The 16,161-nt window shown below is 33.6% G+C and overlaps 1 protein-coding gene across 1 annotated transcript; it reads left to right on the forward strand.

Annotated features, from left to right (window-relative positions):
• Window positions 1–1,882: 1,882 nt before the first annotated feature.
• Window positions 1,883–15,676, forward strand: LOC132065539 (uncharacterized). The gene is made up of 5 exons (XM_059458976.1): window positions 1,883–1,982; window positions 14,285–14,754; window positions 14,836–14,962; window positions 15,077–15,201; window positions 15,407–15,676. Exons 1-5 carry the CDS (start codon window positions 1,883–1,885, stop codon window positions 15,674–15,676), a joined length of 1,092 nt encoding a protein of 363 aa, XP_059314959.1.
• Window positions 15,677–16,161: the final 485 nt, after the last annotated feature.

Genomic DNA, 16,161 nt, shown 5'->3' on the forward strand with positions numbered 1-16,161 from the left:
ACGACATTATCTCCCAAATTTCTTTTGGCAACTTACCTCTGTAACTAAAATCAAAATATAGTATTACTTATTTGAAGGTTTCTTACTAATTTTATAAGCTTAATTTATCGAAAAGTCCCGGTGGTTTATGAGCAAAAGAAACAAAAGGATGGTTTCAAATGTCAATAAAGAATTTATTTTATAAACAGTTTGATAGTGGGATAAAATCATCTGCCCGTTCAACCAAAGTGTAATGGTGCTCCTTACGTGTTACATGCGTGCACGATATAAGAATATTAATCAGAAGGTTAGTTAAAAAGAGGCAAAGAAGATGATAAAGTCGGGAAAGTAATAAAAAATAATATAAACTGAAAGTAAAATAAAATGAAAATAATGCCGTTAATGGTTGCCAAGATTTGTGGGAGTTGAGATTTTCATACCAAAGTTAGCAATTACTTGCTAAGATAAGTCCTTAACTATGGTTAGAATGTTGTTTAATTCAACTTAATATAAGCCTTTGAAGTTTAAAAAAGCAACAAGTGTCACGTCTAAGATGCCTCTCGGAAATGGAGATCCGGAAAGTGTAATGGAAATGAGCTAAATTCAAATGTTATGACATGTTTAAGATCATAAAATTTTAAAACAAAATCATTTCTTTCTTAAACACTGCACATCCGCACTTATTCTTTAGAGGAGTATCTAGAGGATAATCTTTCAAAATTTTCTTGATACTCAATTTGACCTTCTCCAAATGCATGAATGGTGATACATACCACTATCTCTAAACTAAAATCAATTATTGGTTAATCTATTGTTTGGCAAATGTATTATGAAATCGATGAAGTTTAGTTATTAACTAAATAGGCAAAATACATCGAATCACACTTAAATTATACCCAAAAAGTCGAATTCAGACTCTAACTAATCGGGCGACCTATTTACCCCCTATTCTTCTTTAAACTAGAATTAATACCGCCTTATGAGGTATAAAACCACTCTCATGGTGTGAGGGGCTCCACACGCGCGCCACGTCAGTCCATGTCAGCCCATTTCGATGCCATGTCAACCCACGTCAGAAATACAATATATTTATACTTTTTACTTTTTTTTTTATTCACACTTGTTTCTTTTATTCACAAAATTAAAGTAAAAAATGATTTTTAAATTTTAATAAAAAAAAACTGTTTTTTCATCTTCTTCTTCATTTCACCACCCGCCCCCACTCCTCCGCCCCCCCACCCCTTCTCCTCCACCTTCACGCCACCCCCACCCCCAAACCCTTCTTCTTCATTTCAAAGACCACCTTCACGCCACCACCACCTCCCAGACCCTTCTTCTCCTTCTTCTTCTTCTTCTTCTTCTTCTTCTTGTTTTTTTCATCCTAGCCATTATCTTGCAAACCAATTTTGACTAACAAATCACCAACAAACAAAAATTTCAGATTCAAAATTGGTAACCAACTACATTTTCGACTACCCATTTCAGATTTAAGAATTTGAAATGGTTTCAACTTGTGAAAATAATTTGTAATTTATTGATAATGATTTTTTGCATAATAATTCTAAGAGAAAGAAGATTAGAATGAGAGATAGGAATATGGTAGAAGATTGACCGGAAAAAATGGAAGTTTGCCGAAGAAATTTTTCTAGATAAATTTTCCGGCTACATTTGTTGATGTTGTCCCTTTATAAAAGATGAAAGGTATGAGAGGTGATCTCCTTCAGAAAAGAGGGGTTTTGTGGGTTTTCATGGCCATAGTAGTGGGTTGATCCTGTGTGGTGTTTGGACTTTGGAATTATTAATTAAACAATTGCTGGATACATTTTATCTTTGAAAACACAGAGAAGAAAGTTGAAAATGATTGTGGTGTAATTTATTCTAATTTTTCTATCATTGGAGGAAAATGTATGATGAAATAGGCAAAAATGGAGTTTCTGTGGTGAAGAAGCTTGCACAGAGAAAAAGGAAAGGAAAAAAGAAAGAAGCAGAGGAACAAAAAAAGAGTAAACAAAAGATAAGAGGGCCCACAAATAATTAACTGCAATTAGTTATGTGACATCTCATTAAAAATAGATACGTGTACAATTTAATCAATTTTTAATATATTTTTTTAATTTTCACTCGCACTTAAAAAGATAAAAAAAAAATTTCTCTGCCACGTCACGGATTGTGGGGGGGGGGGGGGTATTAATTCTAGTTTAAAGAAGAATGGGGTAAATAGGTCGCCCGATTAGTTGGAGTGTGAACTCGACTTTTTGGGTACAGTTAAAGTGTGATTTGATGTATTTTACCTAACTAAATATAACAATTAAAGCATATGAGATTATATCATGATACTGCCCCACGATGTCTGCAATTGTTTTTCCAAATTAAATCATGCAGATATATTCAAAATTTAAAAAAAGTTAGAATTAATTGTCTTACTTCAAACTTTTTTTCTTTTCATTTCCAAAATAGTATATAAGAAACGTCAAAATATTTCACGTTATACGCAGTGTTGTATTACAAATTTAACAAAGTTAATAGATGAATAAACATAACATAGAATTTAAAACACAAAAGTTTAAACTTTTGATAATCCAAAAAAATATTTGTAGATGTCCTAAAAAGGATATACTCCTATTAGAAATTGAAGAAACAATTTTTTAAAATCTTTAAAAAGATGCCTATTTTCTCGGAAAATGCATGTTAAGGAATGACTTTTTCCCCATTTTCTTAGTCAAGCTGGAAGAATTATTATAAATTTTCTAAAAGATATTACTTCATGATTCTCGAAACATTTTAAATATAGAAATCACAACTCTTATTTATTTCATGTAGTGTATAAGCATAGATTCAACTGTTATCTATGCTCTCTTCTCTGGACTATAGCAATATTATACTTTCGTTAAAGCTACTTCTTAAATATAGATATGTGTATATAGAGGAAATTCAGGATTTGAAGTTTATGTATTTCTATTAATCTTAAGTTAATCTGTAATAATAATTGACTTCTTAATCAAATACTTATAAATGCTTAGTAACTTTTTGAATACATACATATATATAAGATATGGATAGAGGCTATTGGATTTCAGTAAATACGTAATGAGCAGATGAAAAGTAAGAGATGCAGCAAACTTGTGAAGGCGTAAAAATGATTTTAAACTTTTAAAATTATAATTCTAAAATTATTCATTGGGAAAATTATGTTATATTTAGAGCAAGGATGCTTTATGAACAAAATTCAAGGCTTGTTGGGCCTCTGCAACCAAACACCTAAAAAGAAAGCATGATGTGGAAAATTTCCAAGTGTCAGTCCTTCTAATTGCACGTCAGCTCCTCTGATGGAGTACCTGTCAGCTTATGATATAAAAAGGGGATGTACTATGGTTTCATTTACGAAATTATACAAAGGGATTTGAAGTAATAAGATGGACAACTAAGGGCAAAATCTAACTTGCAAAAATAGGAGTGTACGCGGGAGCCACTGCAATAGACATTACGAAATTGTAAAAAGTGGAAAAGAGCCCATGTAAAAGTAATAGCGCTGCAGTCAGTTGACAAAAAGATACAATTGTTGAAAGATCAATTTACAATTATCCTTAGCAACAACTTTAGCTAATTCCCCTATTACCCTCATGCCAGGCAGGCATGTTAACCCTCAGCTGCCTGGTTATTCCCACTTATATATTAGTAGTAGACTAGTAAGGAGCTGGCACGGGCCCAATTTCTACTACTTCAAAATTTTCTAATTTGTAATTAAAAAGTTTTCATTTTTTCTAATTTCGTAAGCACATAAGGTTAAATTTCATCTTACAATAAAACATTTATATATATGTACACATTTCCTAAATTATTAGTTTAAATTGATTAAATGTTTCCAAAAAAATAAAAATGTAATATAAATTTCTGTAATTTTAAATTTAGTAGAATATTATACTCCTTAACATTTGAAATTGCTTTTAAAATATTACTCGAAACTAAGATAGATTATGAGAACACAAACACCATGCATTTATTGGTTTGGCATGAATGGTGCTAGTAATATTTTACATGAATAAGATATTTAGCAAAATGTGAATAAGATTCAATACTAAAATACAACAATATTATTTTCTTTGTTTTTAAAATGATAAAAGTAACACAATATGAAAGTCAAACTATCTAACTATTGCTATACATTTTCATTGTGATACTTTCTTCGTGCAATGACATAATAGTATGAATCATGCATTTGTAATTTACTACTTTGGGCTCAAAAAAGAATTACGCATTTATAAGTACTATCCTATTTGATTTTTAATACCAAAAAATAGTGATCCTAACTAATAACACCAAATATATCACATAGGGAGCCGTTTGTCCACAAATAAAACTTTAAATGTTATTTGATTGATTTTTTGAAATATTTTTGAAAGTTGATATTTTTTTTCACTAAAAATAAGCATGAATGCAGTTTTAATTTTCAAATACCTTTTTCTAAGTTAATACTATTAAATATTATTTTGTTGAAATATTACATTCTTCTGTCCAAACACCTACTTAGTATATCAAATAATAACATATTTGTGTGAATAATGTTTTGTTATTTTATTTTTATTAGCTTCTTGTTTATTTTAAGTGTAAAATGTTAAGTCTTACCAAAAAAAAAAAAAACAAACAAACAAAGAACAAAAACAGTTAAAATACCTTTCTCAATAGCAGAGTAGCCTGTACTGAAAGCTTTGTGTGTGGGAATGTTAAAGAGAGGGAAAAAGGTAAGACAAATGCAGTACTAATTGTCAGTGAAAGGTATCACCCAAGAGGAGAAGTTAAGAGCATTCCCAATTAATGCCACGTAGCATGGAAAAGGCTGTTGCGGCTTTTAGATGAGGACACAAGCCAAAGGACAATTTAGCGAAAGAGACTCAAAATTTATTAGGGCGGGGCATAAATATCAAAAATTAAAAAATCGGATCGAACCGAACTGAACTTCAAGAAACCGAAACCAAAAGAATCGAACCGAACTAATTTGGTTCGGTGTTTGGTGTTCACCTTCAAAAAATCAAAACTGAAATAGCCGAACCGAACTTTGATGAAACCGAATCGAAGAGCCAAAATTTAAACTGAAATTCATACATTACCCAAAAAAATTAAAATAGTCCAGACTCATTAAGTTTAAGCCCAAAAAAAAATCCAATTGTAATAAGCTCTCTTTTACTTTTGTATCACTAATTTTCCACTTCAGTTGAGAAAATCAAATATCCTTAATAAAGAAAGGTGATTAGGATGTGTCTTTAGGATTAATGTATGTCCTTTATGTGTTTTCTTAATTATTCTTACTGTATGTATATAACACCTAGTAATCCTATATTATGATTATGGTTTTATGTTCTTGTGTATCCTGTTTGTTTGATTTGATTTTAATTTGTTAGTTTTATGTTTTGTTGCTTTTGAGAATATGAATGAGTGTAAATGGAATCGCTTCTAATATCGTATCAAAAAAATCAAATTGAAAAAATCAAACCCGAACCGAACCAAATTTTAAAAAATCAAAACCGAAAGAACCGAACCGAACTAGTTTAATTCGGTGTTTGATGTCCACCTTCAAAAAATCGAAATCGAAATAGCCAAATCAAATCGAAGAATCGAACGCCCAGCGAGAAAAAGGTAAGACAAATGGAGTACTAATTGTCAGTGAAAGGTAACACCCCAGAGGAGAAACTTAAGAGCATTCCCAATTAATGCCACGTAGCATGGAAAAGGCTGTTGCGGCTTTTAGATGAGGACACAAGCCAAAGGACAATTTAGCGAAAGAGACTCAAAATTTATCCAGCAGCTGCGAAATGACCTTTTCTCCAGCCAATCATATTATTTCATTTCAACCTAAATGACCAATATGCCCTCAATATATGAAGCAGGCATGTTGATCTGCTGCCTGCTTATCCCCGCTTATTAGATAGTAAAGTACGAGTGGCGATGTGCCTATGCTCCCAATATAAAGATTTTTTTTTTTTTTAATCCTATAGGGAGGAGCAAGATAAATCTTCATAATTAAATTAAGTATTAATTGTTTATATACATAGCATGAGAGTTTTTAAGAATTGTTTAACTTTAAATCTTTCATTAAATGTAATTTATAATTCAACATTACTTACTAAAATAGTAAATACTAATAGACAAAATTATGAGAAAAATATAGCAAAGATCTAAAACATTTAAAAATCTTTCATATGGTAAATATATGAAAATATTACGCATTAGATATTGTTACTCCCAAGGAAACTTATATATGAGTAGATGAAATATAAGGTTGCTGCAAATTTGTGAAGGATTAGAATTGTTTTTAAGCTTTCAAATGTAATTCTATAATTGTTGAACCTGTACAAAATTCTTGAGTAGCGATGCTTAGCCTATGTGGTTCTTTTGCCTTATCAGTTAGGTTGCTTGTGGATTGTGCATGATATCCTAATATTTTTTAGGAACCTCAATATTTTTTGCCCTGGTTTCGACTTCTAATAGGATATAAATTCCTCACATTTTTTTATCTTTTAAATGTAATTATGAAGTTATTGATTATAAAAATTTGCACTAAATTTAGAGCAAGGATGCTAATATATTTTCAAAAATTCCTCACATTTTTTTAATCTTTTAAATGTAATTCTGAAGTTATTTATTATGAAAATTTACACTAAATTTAGATCAAGGATGCTTGGGGAATGAAAATTTAACATTGCTGGATTGTCTCTATATCCAGTGGGAAAAAGGAAGGATAATTTATAAGATAGACGCCAGACTTGTAATTGCACGTCATTTCTCACGTCGAATACTTATCAGTTTTAACATTTTGAAAGCGCTTGTAAAGATGCCTTATGGAGAGGGAAGCTAAAGCAAATAAGATGAAAAAGTAAGGGCAAGACATAGAGCCCGTTTGGATTGGGCTTTATAAGCTTATGTTCTTTATAAAGAGCAATTTTTTTGAGTGTTTACTACTACAAATTAAAGTTCATTTTGTCTTAAAATAAGTTCTAAAAAATTAATTGGAGCTATTTGGCTTTATCTAAAGTTAAATTATAAAAGTTCAAAAATAACTTATAAGCCAAAAAAAAAAATAGTACTACCCCAACTTATTATTTTTTTTTTTTTTTTTTATAAAAATTCCTTCCTTATGTTCATTAAGTTTCATCCAAACAGGCTCATAACCTCCAAAAGTAGGACTGCAGGAGGGAGCCACTGAGTAAGACAACAAAAATTTACAAAAGTAGGCATGGTGAAAACAGTGATTTTTCAGTCAATTGGCAAAAAAGTACAAATTTTGATGCGTCGCTTTACAAAACTCCTTAGCAACAATTATATTTAATTCCCAAATTGCCCTTATGGTGACACAGACATGTTGAGGAGCTTGAAAAACTCCTTAGCAACAATTATATTTAATTCCCAAATTGCCCTTATGGTGACACAGACATGTTGAGGAGCTTGAACTCGCTTTTATAGCATAAAGAGAATATATAGTAGACATTATTATTATCATATCGATCTAAAGACTTATTTAATACATATCTATATAATGATTGTTGTGGTGCATGTTTTTATCAATCTGTTCTGCTGTTTACATCCTTTATAATGTATAACATCGTTCCGATTTCAATTATAAGTTTGACTCACTCTTGGGTTGGGCTTTGAACTAGATGAGAAAGAAATTGTTCTTACTTAACCAAAAGGAGTATAATATTTCCTCCATATTTCTTAATTCAGAGCATAATAACTTTGGTCATATGTAGGGGTGTATACGAGAAATAAAAAATTCATTAAGCATAGAAAGTGTCACGACCCGAATTACGGATCGTGCGACACCTACGAAATTACTATCTAATAGGGAAACCCTTACCAACCCCTTCCTAAAGCTGTTTTGAAACAAATACAATCAACAACAGAAAATAGAGTAAACATTACGAGGGCATTCTTTACTTATTTTAAAACAGTTTCACTTTCCCAAGGATCTAGTCTAAACCGATACAAGAGCTTCTAAATTACTGAGAGATAACATAATTAAGAAGACACATCTTCCGTCTTTGAAGTGAGATGTACAGAAGCTGAAGTAAGATATCCGCCACCGCAATTAGAGAAACCTTTAAGCAACACCTGAAACACACCTACACCCAAAAAGGATATAGCAAGAGTAGTATCAGTACACCACACGTACTGATAAGCATCATAGGTCGACTAAGATTAGTTCACGCAACACGATACAAGATCAACGAAATAAACAGACGAGTGCAATCGTAACACCTCTTTAGAATTAAACCGTGTTGACTTACCAAGCTCCTAACTCATTACCAGGCCAAACAACTCTAAGATTAAAGACCAACAGTTAACAATGATCATTATCAAGAAGGACTCCTTAGCCAATTTAACCATATCAATAAGTACCGGATGGAACTCAACCTCCCTATCAACCGACACTCAGTGGGACCACTAGTTCTTATCTTAATTCCCCTACTTTATCATACTTTGGAATTTAACGATTGGACTCATCCAATCCATATCCCATAATGGACACCAGACCCAAACCACTTATCAAGTATCAAATAAGAATGGTAAGTCCATGCGGTCAATGATAACAATTTCATATAATTTTCCAAACACTTATAGCCAAGCTAATAAGGTCAACTCAACCCACCTTACTTTATTTATGAACGGGTTCTGAGATTAATTGTAAACTCTTCATTCTCACAATCAAGAGAAGATCAATTGCACTTACCAGAATAACCATAACTATATGTCATCCAATCGAGATCAGCCTTGCCACAATCACAAAATATGAACACACAAGTATAATATAGTCAATGTTAGTGTCATATCCGTACACACATGCTAAATGTTAATGTTTGACCCATTAGCCATGAGCTGCAGAGGACCCATAGTGTCCTTGTACCCTTGCTTCAGAATCTTACCTCAGATCACAAGCCTGAAACTTAGGCCACAGCCTCACCCCCGTCAAATGTGCCTTTTCATATTTATATATCTTTCTCATCACAATGTATTTCCATTCTACAATCAATGAGGAATGTGAACAATCAAGTCATATCAAGACTCAAAAATCAATTCATCAACAATCATGAATAAGGGATTACTCCAAGTCAACAGGAAGGGTATATATACACACTTTCTTTATCTTTTCTTATCACTGCATCGCATGAATAAATCAGTCATAGAATATGAATCATATCAAAATCAAAGATACGGTACCCTACCATGAACCACAATAGAACTTAAGAAATCACCTTCTTAACACTTGGGGATACTCTACGTAGATGCATACATTAAGAACATACAATATCAAGCAGCAACCATGCCCAGACTCAGACTCAACTCTATCAATAAGATGAATAAAGACTCACTCTGAAATCCACAAGGGAAGCATGTACTGACAATTCCCGCATGCTCAGTGCATAGAATAACGACAACAAGAATGTTTAATGGGGACACCTACAATTTCAGGAACAGGTCACCCACATGCATGTTACAACAAGAATCTATTTTGGCCAATGTGGTACTTGCACATACCCACCCTTTCACTAGATTAATAACCAACCATAATTACTAATCACTTCCCTTTCTTTATATCGACTACGCATCTGGTTTCACCTATTTACTTAATGGCACGAGGCCCATAGGAATCAACATTCATCTTAATCCTAACAACTTCCATCCGAACTCTGTATCCGAGAACCTAATCGTTCTTTATCCCATCAATTCTATAACATATATACGATTTACTAATTAAAGTCTAACTCAAGTAAACCATTACCTACCTCGTTGCCTAGCAGCTATCACAGAAGTTCATGGAATATCCACCATCCCGTCTTGGAGCCGGAATTTGTGATAGGAAAATCTTTAAGGAAGATAACCCGAAGGATGTTTAGAGAGTCACCTTTCCCACGTCACTACGTGGTTTACTCTGGGAATACCCTAATGGCAGCTTAGAAAAGGGTTTTGTGGATAAAAGTTGTAAAATCCCAAAATAAAGTCATTAAACAAAGGTTCTGGTCCGCGTACGCCGCTGTAGCGGATCACTCGTCCGCTACAATGAGACCGCTATAGCGGTGGTTCACCCGTTGCAATGAAGGAACCCACCCTGAGGCCCACAGCTTTTAAACTCTCATCTAGTCAATTACGAGCAAATAGTGCACTTAAAACTCCCCCAGGGACTAGATTTATGATAATACCCAGGGTTTTCATACACAAGAAGCGAAAGGTCCAATAACAACTAGGCGGGACGTTACAGAAAGATAAATAAAAAAAGTAGATCAAAGAGTAAAAACTTAAACTTGGCAGGGTGGGGCGGGTCTAGGCGGGACAGGGAAGGGAAAGACAAAATCATGAGGAAAAGATAAATGAGGCAGAACAGAGCGGGTTAAAATTTTAACGGGTCAAGGCTCACCCCGCGATGTTCCAATTGACATCCCTGTAGTTTACTTAGCCAATCTTATTTCCGATTTTTTTGATAATTAAGCAATATGAAAAAGGCCTATTGCTTTAATGTCATGGGTATAGCGAGAAACAATTATCAATTTTAATCTTGAATTTTTAAAGTTACATTTATTTTGAGACAAATTTGTAAGGTAAAATGATAGTTAAAATGAGACAGAGAGAGTATTTTGTAAAAGTTCTTTTTTACGAAGAATCAAAGGTTTGAATGTGATCAACCCCGTTAAGTTCAAAGAATACTTAAATTTCTAGATTTACTAAAATTCGTCAACTTTTACATGTGACTTTTTTGTCTTTTTGAATGAGCAGCCTGGGCGGATCTATATAAGACCATCTGAACCCCTCGGTCGGAAAATCACACTACTTATGTAGAGTCAAAATTTTATTTTTTGTACATATACTAAACGTTGAATCTCCTCAGCACAAACTAAAGACTTAGTTCAGCGGTAAAGGGGGCATGCGGGTTCGAGCCTCTGCTTCCAACTTTTTCTCAACTTTTTGGTTTCAAGCCTTTAATTCTTTTTAACAAAACAAAATGACATCGTTTGAAAAGGGAACATATCTGATTGGGATTTGAATTAAATCCCCAATTTCAAAGTCAACTAATAAACAAAACGCTCTCTACATTAAGTTTCCCTCTCTTACGCTTAATGTCCCCAATTTCCCTCTCTCTTATGCTCAGTTTTTTCTCTCTTATGCTCAGATTTTTTTGGATCTGTGCCCTCCCTTGTTGATTGTTGCCATCATCCATCGCCCTTTGTTTGTCGTCGGTTGTCTCTGTTCATGGCTTCCTCGGTAAGTTGTGCTTTGTTACACCTCAAAAAATTTTCACGTCGTTTGCGTTATAAGTAAACTAAAGTAAGCTCGTAGAGGTCATGGAACCCTTATAAGGTTAATGAATACTCTTAACAAGTATTAAGCAAGTGCCTAAAGGTTCCGGGACCAAGCAAATCGAAGAAAATAATTTTGTCCAAAATTTAAAAAAAGTTGGCAGAATTTTGGGCATATTTTTAGTCAAATTTGGAAGGGTATATCTCCTAGTACATTAGGAATTTTAAGGTGTTTCAAAATCCTAAAATGAAGTTCATCGAGTCTAATTTCCAATGCAACAAACCGCTCATCAATATGATATTGAAGTAGAGAATTATGGATGTTACAAGTTAGGCTAACAGAGCAGAACCCTTATTTTTTTTTGATCCAACACCTCTAAAACATTCCTCCCCTCTAGAATATTTTCCCAACTTCCACCCACGAAATTTCAGCCCAAATCAAGTGGAAACAACCAAATCTTCCATCAAGAAAGTTAGAAACTACAAGAGTAGCAAACCTATGGTGTTGTCTAGTGATTGAGGGTGAAGTTGAACTGATCCAGCCGTGATTCTTGGGTTGTATGCACTGCTTAAGGTATGTATAACACCCCTTTGGTCACGTGTTAGCTTAAATTGATGTTGATAAAGTTGTTTGAGGGTAAACACCGCAAGACTACATCGAAATAAGTTAAGTTAAGTCATTATTTTGTAGGGGTTATTTTGAATGTTTAAATATGAATTCTAATGGTTGTAAATTGTGGATTATAACTTGAATATATGTTCACTACGATTATTGGGATTATTCATGTGTTAGTGGGAAAAATGGAGAAGAAAATATACGAAATCTATGAATAGAAAGTAAAGGATGAGGCTTAGGAGTATGGATTGTTTTGGAATACATTTAAGGATATTTTGAGCTAAGTATGATATGGTATATATATATATTTTTATGAAGGGCGTAGGCTGAATTATGAAAGGAGCATTAGGGTTGAATGACGTTTGTTATTCGTTAAACGAGTTTGCCGCTCGATATAATTCTTAAAGTAATCGAAGAGGGTTATATTGGATTATATTGTAGTTGTTGCCATTGTTGATTGTTGTTGTTTTTGTTGGGCTGTTTGATGACCCTTAGTAATCTTTGGGATGTAGTATAAACAGGGGAGATGCTGCCCGAATTTTGACAGATTCTAAAGGGGTTTTATTTGAAGGCTTAAGATAAGCATATGACGATAAGCCTAACAATAACATGAACTCTCTTGAATGTAGATTTACGAGCTTGGGAGGACAAGCGTTAGGTAGTTAAAGTTAAGGCGACCGAAAAGGTATGTTAAGGCTAGTCCCTTTCTTTCAAAAGGTATGATTCCTATGTTATGATTCCATACATATTTTCCATAACCTTCTTACTTCTAGAAGCTAGAAGTTTATGATTCTTAAAGGCTTCTTATGATGTTAAAGATGAGATGTTTTCTATGATGACCATGTTGATGATGATTTTAATTCTAAAAATATCAAAGCTTATGATTTTAATGCTATTATGAGATGATCGAGCTTATTTCATGATTTCCTCGATTTTATTCATTGTTGTTGATCTCACATTATAATAATTGTTCCTTCAAGGTGAGATATAGCGATGATGATTATTCCATAATATAAATCGGAGGTTACCGACCTTACGTCACTCCGATAGAGTTGTAGCTTTTAATTGGGCTCTCATGCATGCTTTGTAAATATGTATGTATTTTAATAATATCGTGCCTACATGGCCGGGCAGTATAACACCACGCTGTCCTATAGGCGGCTGGGCAGACACACCACTACAGTGGGCAGCTTACGCCCCGAACGCGGGCTAATGATAACAACACCGTGCCTACATGGCCAGGCAGTTTACTTGTATATATTTAAATTGTTGATTTAAAAAGTTAAAGATAGCCTGCATGGTATCCGCCTTAAGAGGAAATCAGATGTACAGGTTATCTTTATCTCAGGTGTTCCAATATTCTTGTTATGTTGTTATTCATGCCTTACATACTCGGTAAATTATTCGTACTGACGTCTTTTTTTGTGGACGCTGCGTTCATACCCGCAGGTAGACAGGTAGACAAACCCGATTCTTAGGAGCTTTATCAGTGGAGTATTAGAAAGGCTCCAATTGTCCCGGAGCTGCAGCTTATTGGTACTACTCTTTTGTATGTATATACACTTGGGTATGCCAGAGTCCTGCCCCGTCCTTATGGATTCATGTATTCTATTTAGAGGCTCGTAGACCGGTGCATGTATCTAGATATTCCGTAGTCTTAACAATATGTATTGATGTGCAGTATATAGAGACAGTCTTGTTGGCTTATGTTTATGGGCATGGTTGTTGATGATTACATGAAGACGTGCCATTATTTTGTGATACATGTCCTTACAGAGTATGATGCATATGAGCTAGCTTATAGCCCACCTAAATTTGATTATGAGGTGTAGGTTAGAGGTACTCGGTTGGTTAGCTTTGGGTGCCCGTCATGGCCCTCTGGTTGGGTCGTGACACGCTTACTCCTTTCTTTTTCCATTTTTTCCAGAATTTTATATATTTGTTAATTGCTACTGTATTATGTATAACTTTATAAGGTATTTATGAATTAAAATAGGTTAGCTAATTTGTATATTCTCTTCTGGCAGTTCTAGGAATGAAAAACAAAAAATAAACACTTTCTCTTTTTTTTTTGGGGGGGGGGGGGGGGGGGGGGGGAGGGAAGGAGGTTTAAAATAGTGAAATCTTTATGTTAAAGAAAGACAAACAAATCCTACATATCACTGTTCAATTTTCTTTTGAAGATTAACCCTAATTAAAGTGACAAACAAAGTCATCGTTAACCTAATTTGACCCATTCTCAAACTGTCTTGATAGAACTGTCATTGTCAATTGATGTGCTTTAACCAATCTAACAACTGGCTACATATAGAGCTTAAGTATTTTGTTGTTAACTTGTCTATATACCTGTTTAATTCTTTTAAGTTCTAACAGAATTCTTACTTTACAATTCTGTCTCAACGTTTAGTGAAGAAGTATTTTACCAAAGTACCAAAATCAACTTTGGTGTCTCATAGTCAACCTAATCAGGATGCAGATGCCAACCATTCAAAAGTACCTCTACATCCTTCTCAAGAATTCGAATTGAGTTCTTTAAAGTATGATCTGGGTGAAAGAACTCCAATATTGGACTATCATCCAAATCATCGTGATGTTATTAGAAGAGCATACCTTCAGAATGGTTCTTGTCAACCTCGGTTTCTACAACATGAGTATCCTCAAATGAATATTTCTAGATTAATGCGTTGGTTTAATTCTGAATGGTTTGATGATGTATATCATGATTGGTTGGAGAATAGTGTTAGTAAAGATGCAGTCTATTATTTGTATTGTCATCTATATAAAGACCATAACACTAATCAAGCTCGAGGTGAAGTATTTTCAACTATTGGGTTTAAGAGTTGGCGTGTTAAAAAAGAAGAGTTGGAAAACATATTGGTCTATCAAATAGCCCACATAACCAGTCAAAAAAGAAATTTCAAGATTTATTGCATCTACAACAGTCTATTCAATTTGCAGTTGGAAGGCAATTTGATCAATTTAAGCATGCGTATTGAGTTGGCTTCAGTTGATGTATTAAGACTTCTTATAACTCAAGGATTAGCGTTTCGAGGTCATGATGAATCTAAATCATCACTTAGTAAGGGTAATATTCTTCAAATTCTCTCATGACGTGCAAAAAAGTGTGATAAAATTCGTGATTATGTACTGGAACATACTCCTGAAAATGATCAAATGACTTCTCCAATGATTTAAAAAGATATTGTGAGTGCTTGTAAGATAGAAACAATTAAAGCTATTCCTGAGGAATTTAATGGTGACTACTTTGCCTTACTAGTTCATGAGTCTTTTGATGTGTTACTTTTGGTTTCAAATATTTTGAATGTATTGGGATCTTCTTTTAAGTGTATGGGTGAATTTCAAGATTTTCAAAAAGAAATAATTCAAGAGGCATTAGATTTGGGTGAGCTCACAACCGGTATGGGCTTGAATCACAAACTTGGTCTTTCAAGTGCTTGTGATGCTCGTTGGGGATCTCATTTTAAATCTTGTAACAATTTTATTCTTTATGTTTGGCTCTATTCTTAAGGTTCTTAAATCACTTGTTCTTGATGCACGACTATTAGATGAAAGAGCCAAGGCATTGGGATATCTTGAAGTTTGTCGAACATATGAGGTTGCATTCATATTGCATTTGATGAGTGATATTTTAGGAATCTCAAATGAACTTAATAAATGCTTAAAAAAGAAGCAATATTTGGCAAATACCATGCTACTTGTTGAAGTAGAAAAAAGAAGGTTGCAAGCGTATAGGGATGATGGATGGAATTCTCTTATTGCTAAGGTATCTTTGTTTTGAATCAAGCATGACATTTTGGTACCTAAAGATTGTTTTGGCGAAGCGACGACTGATTTGCTTCATGAAATTGCTTGTTTGAATCCAATGGACTCATTTTCAAGTTTTGGCATCAGAAAGATAATGAAAATGGCTAAATTTTATCCTGATGACTTTAATGAATTCAATATGGATACTCTTGAGAATCAACTTGCAAGTTACATTATTGATGTTCGTGATGTTGATGAAAGGTTCTTCAATCTAAAAGGGCTTTGTGATCTTTCAAAAAGATTAGTTCAGAATAAGAAGCATTCAAATTATCCTTTTGTATTCCGCTTAGTGAAATGTGCTTTGCTTCTGCTAGTTGCCATCGCATCCGTTGAAAGAGTTTTTTTAGCAATGAAGTTTATCAAAAATGACCTATAGAGTCAAATGAGTGATGTTTTTTTTAGCGGTTGTTTGGTGCCTTATCTAGAAAAAGATGTTATATGATAATATTTCTAATGATG

The sequence above is a fragment of the Lycium ferocissimum genome, chromosome 1 (genome assembly GCF_029784015.1).
Source record: "Lycium ferocissimum isolate CSIRO_LF1 chromosome 1, AGI_CSIRO_Lferr_CH_V1, whole genome shotgun sequence".
NCBI lineage: Eukaryota > Viridiplantae > Streptophyta > Magnoliopsida > Solanales > Solanaceae > Lycium > Lycium ferocissimum.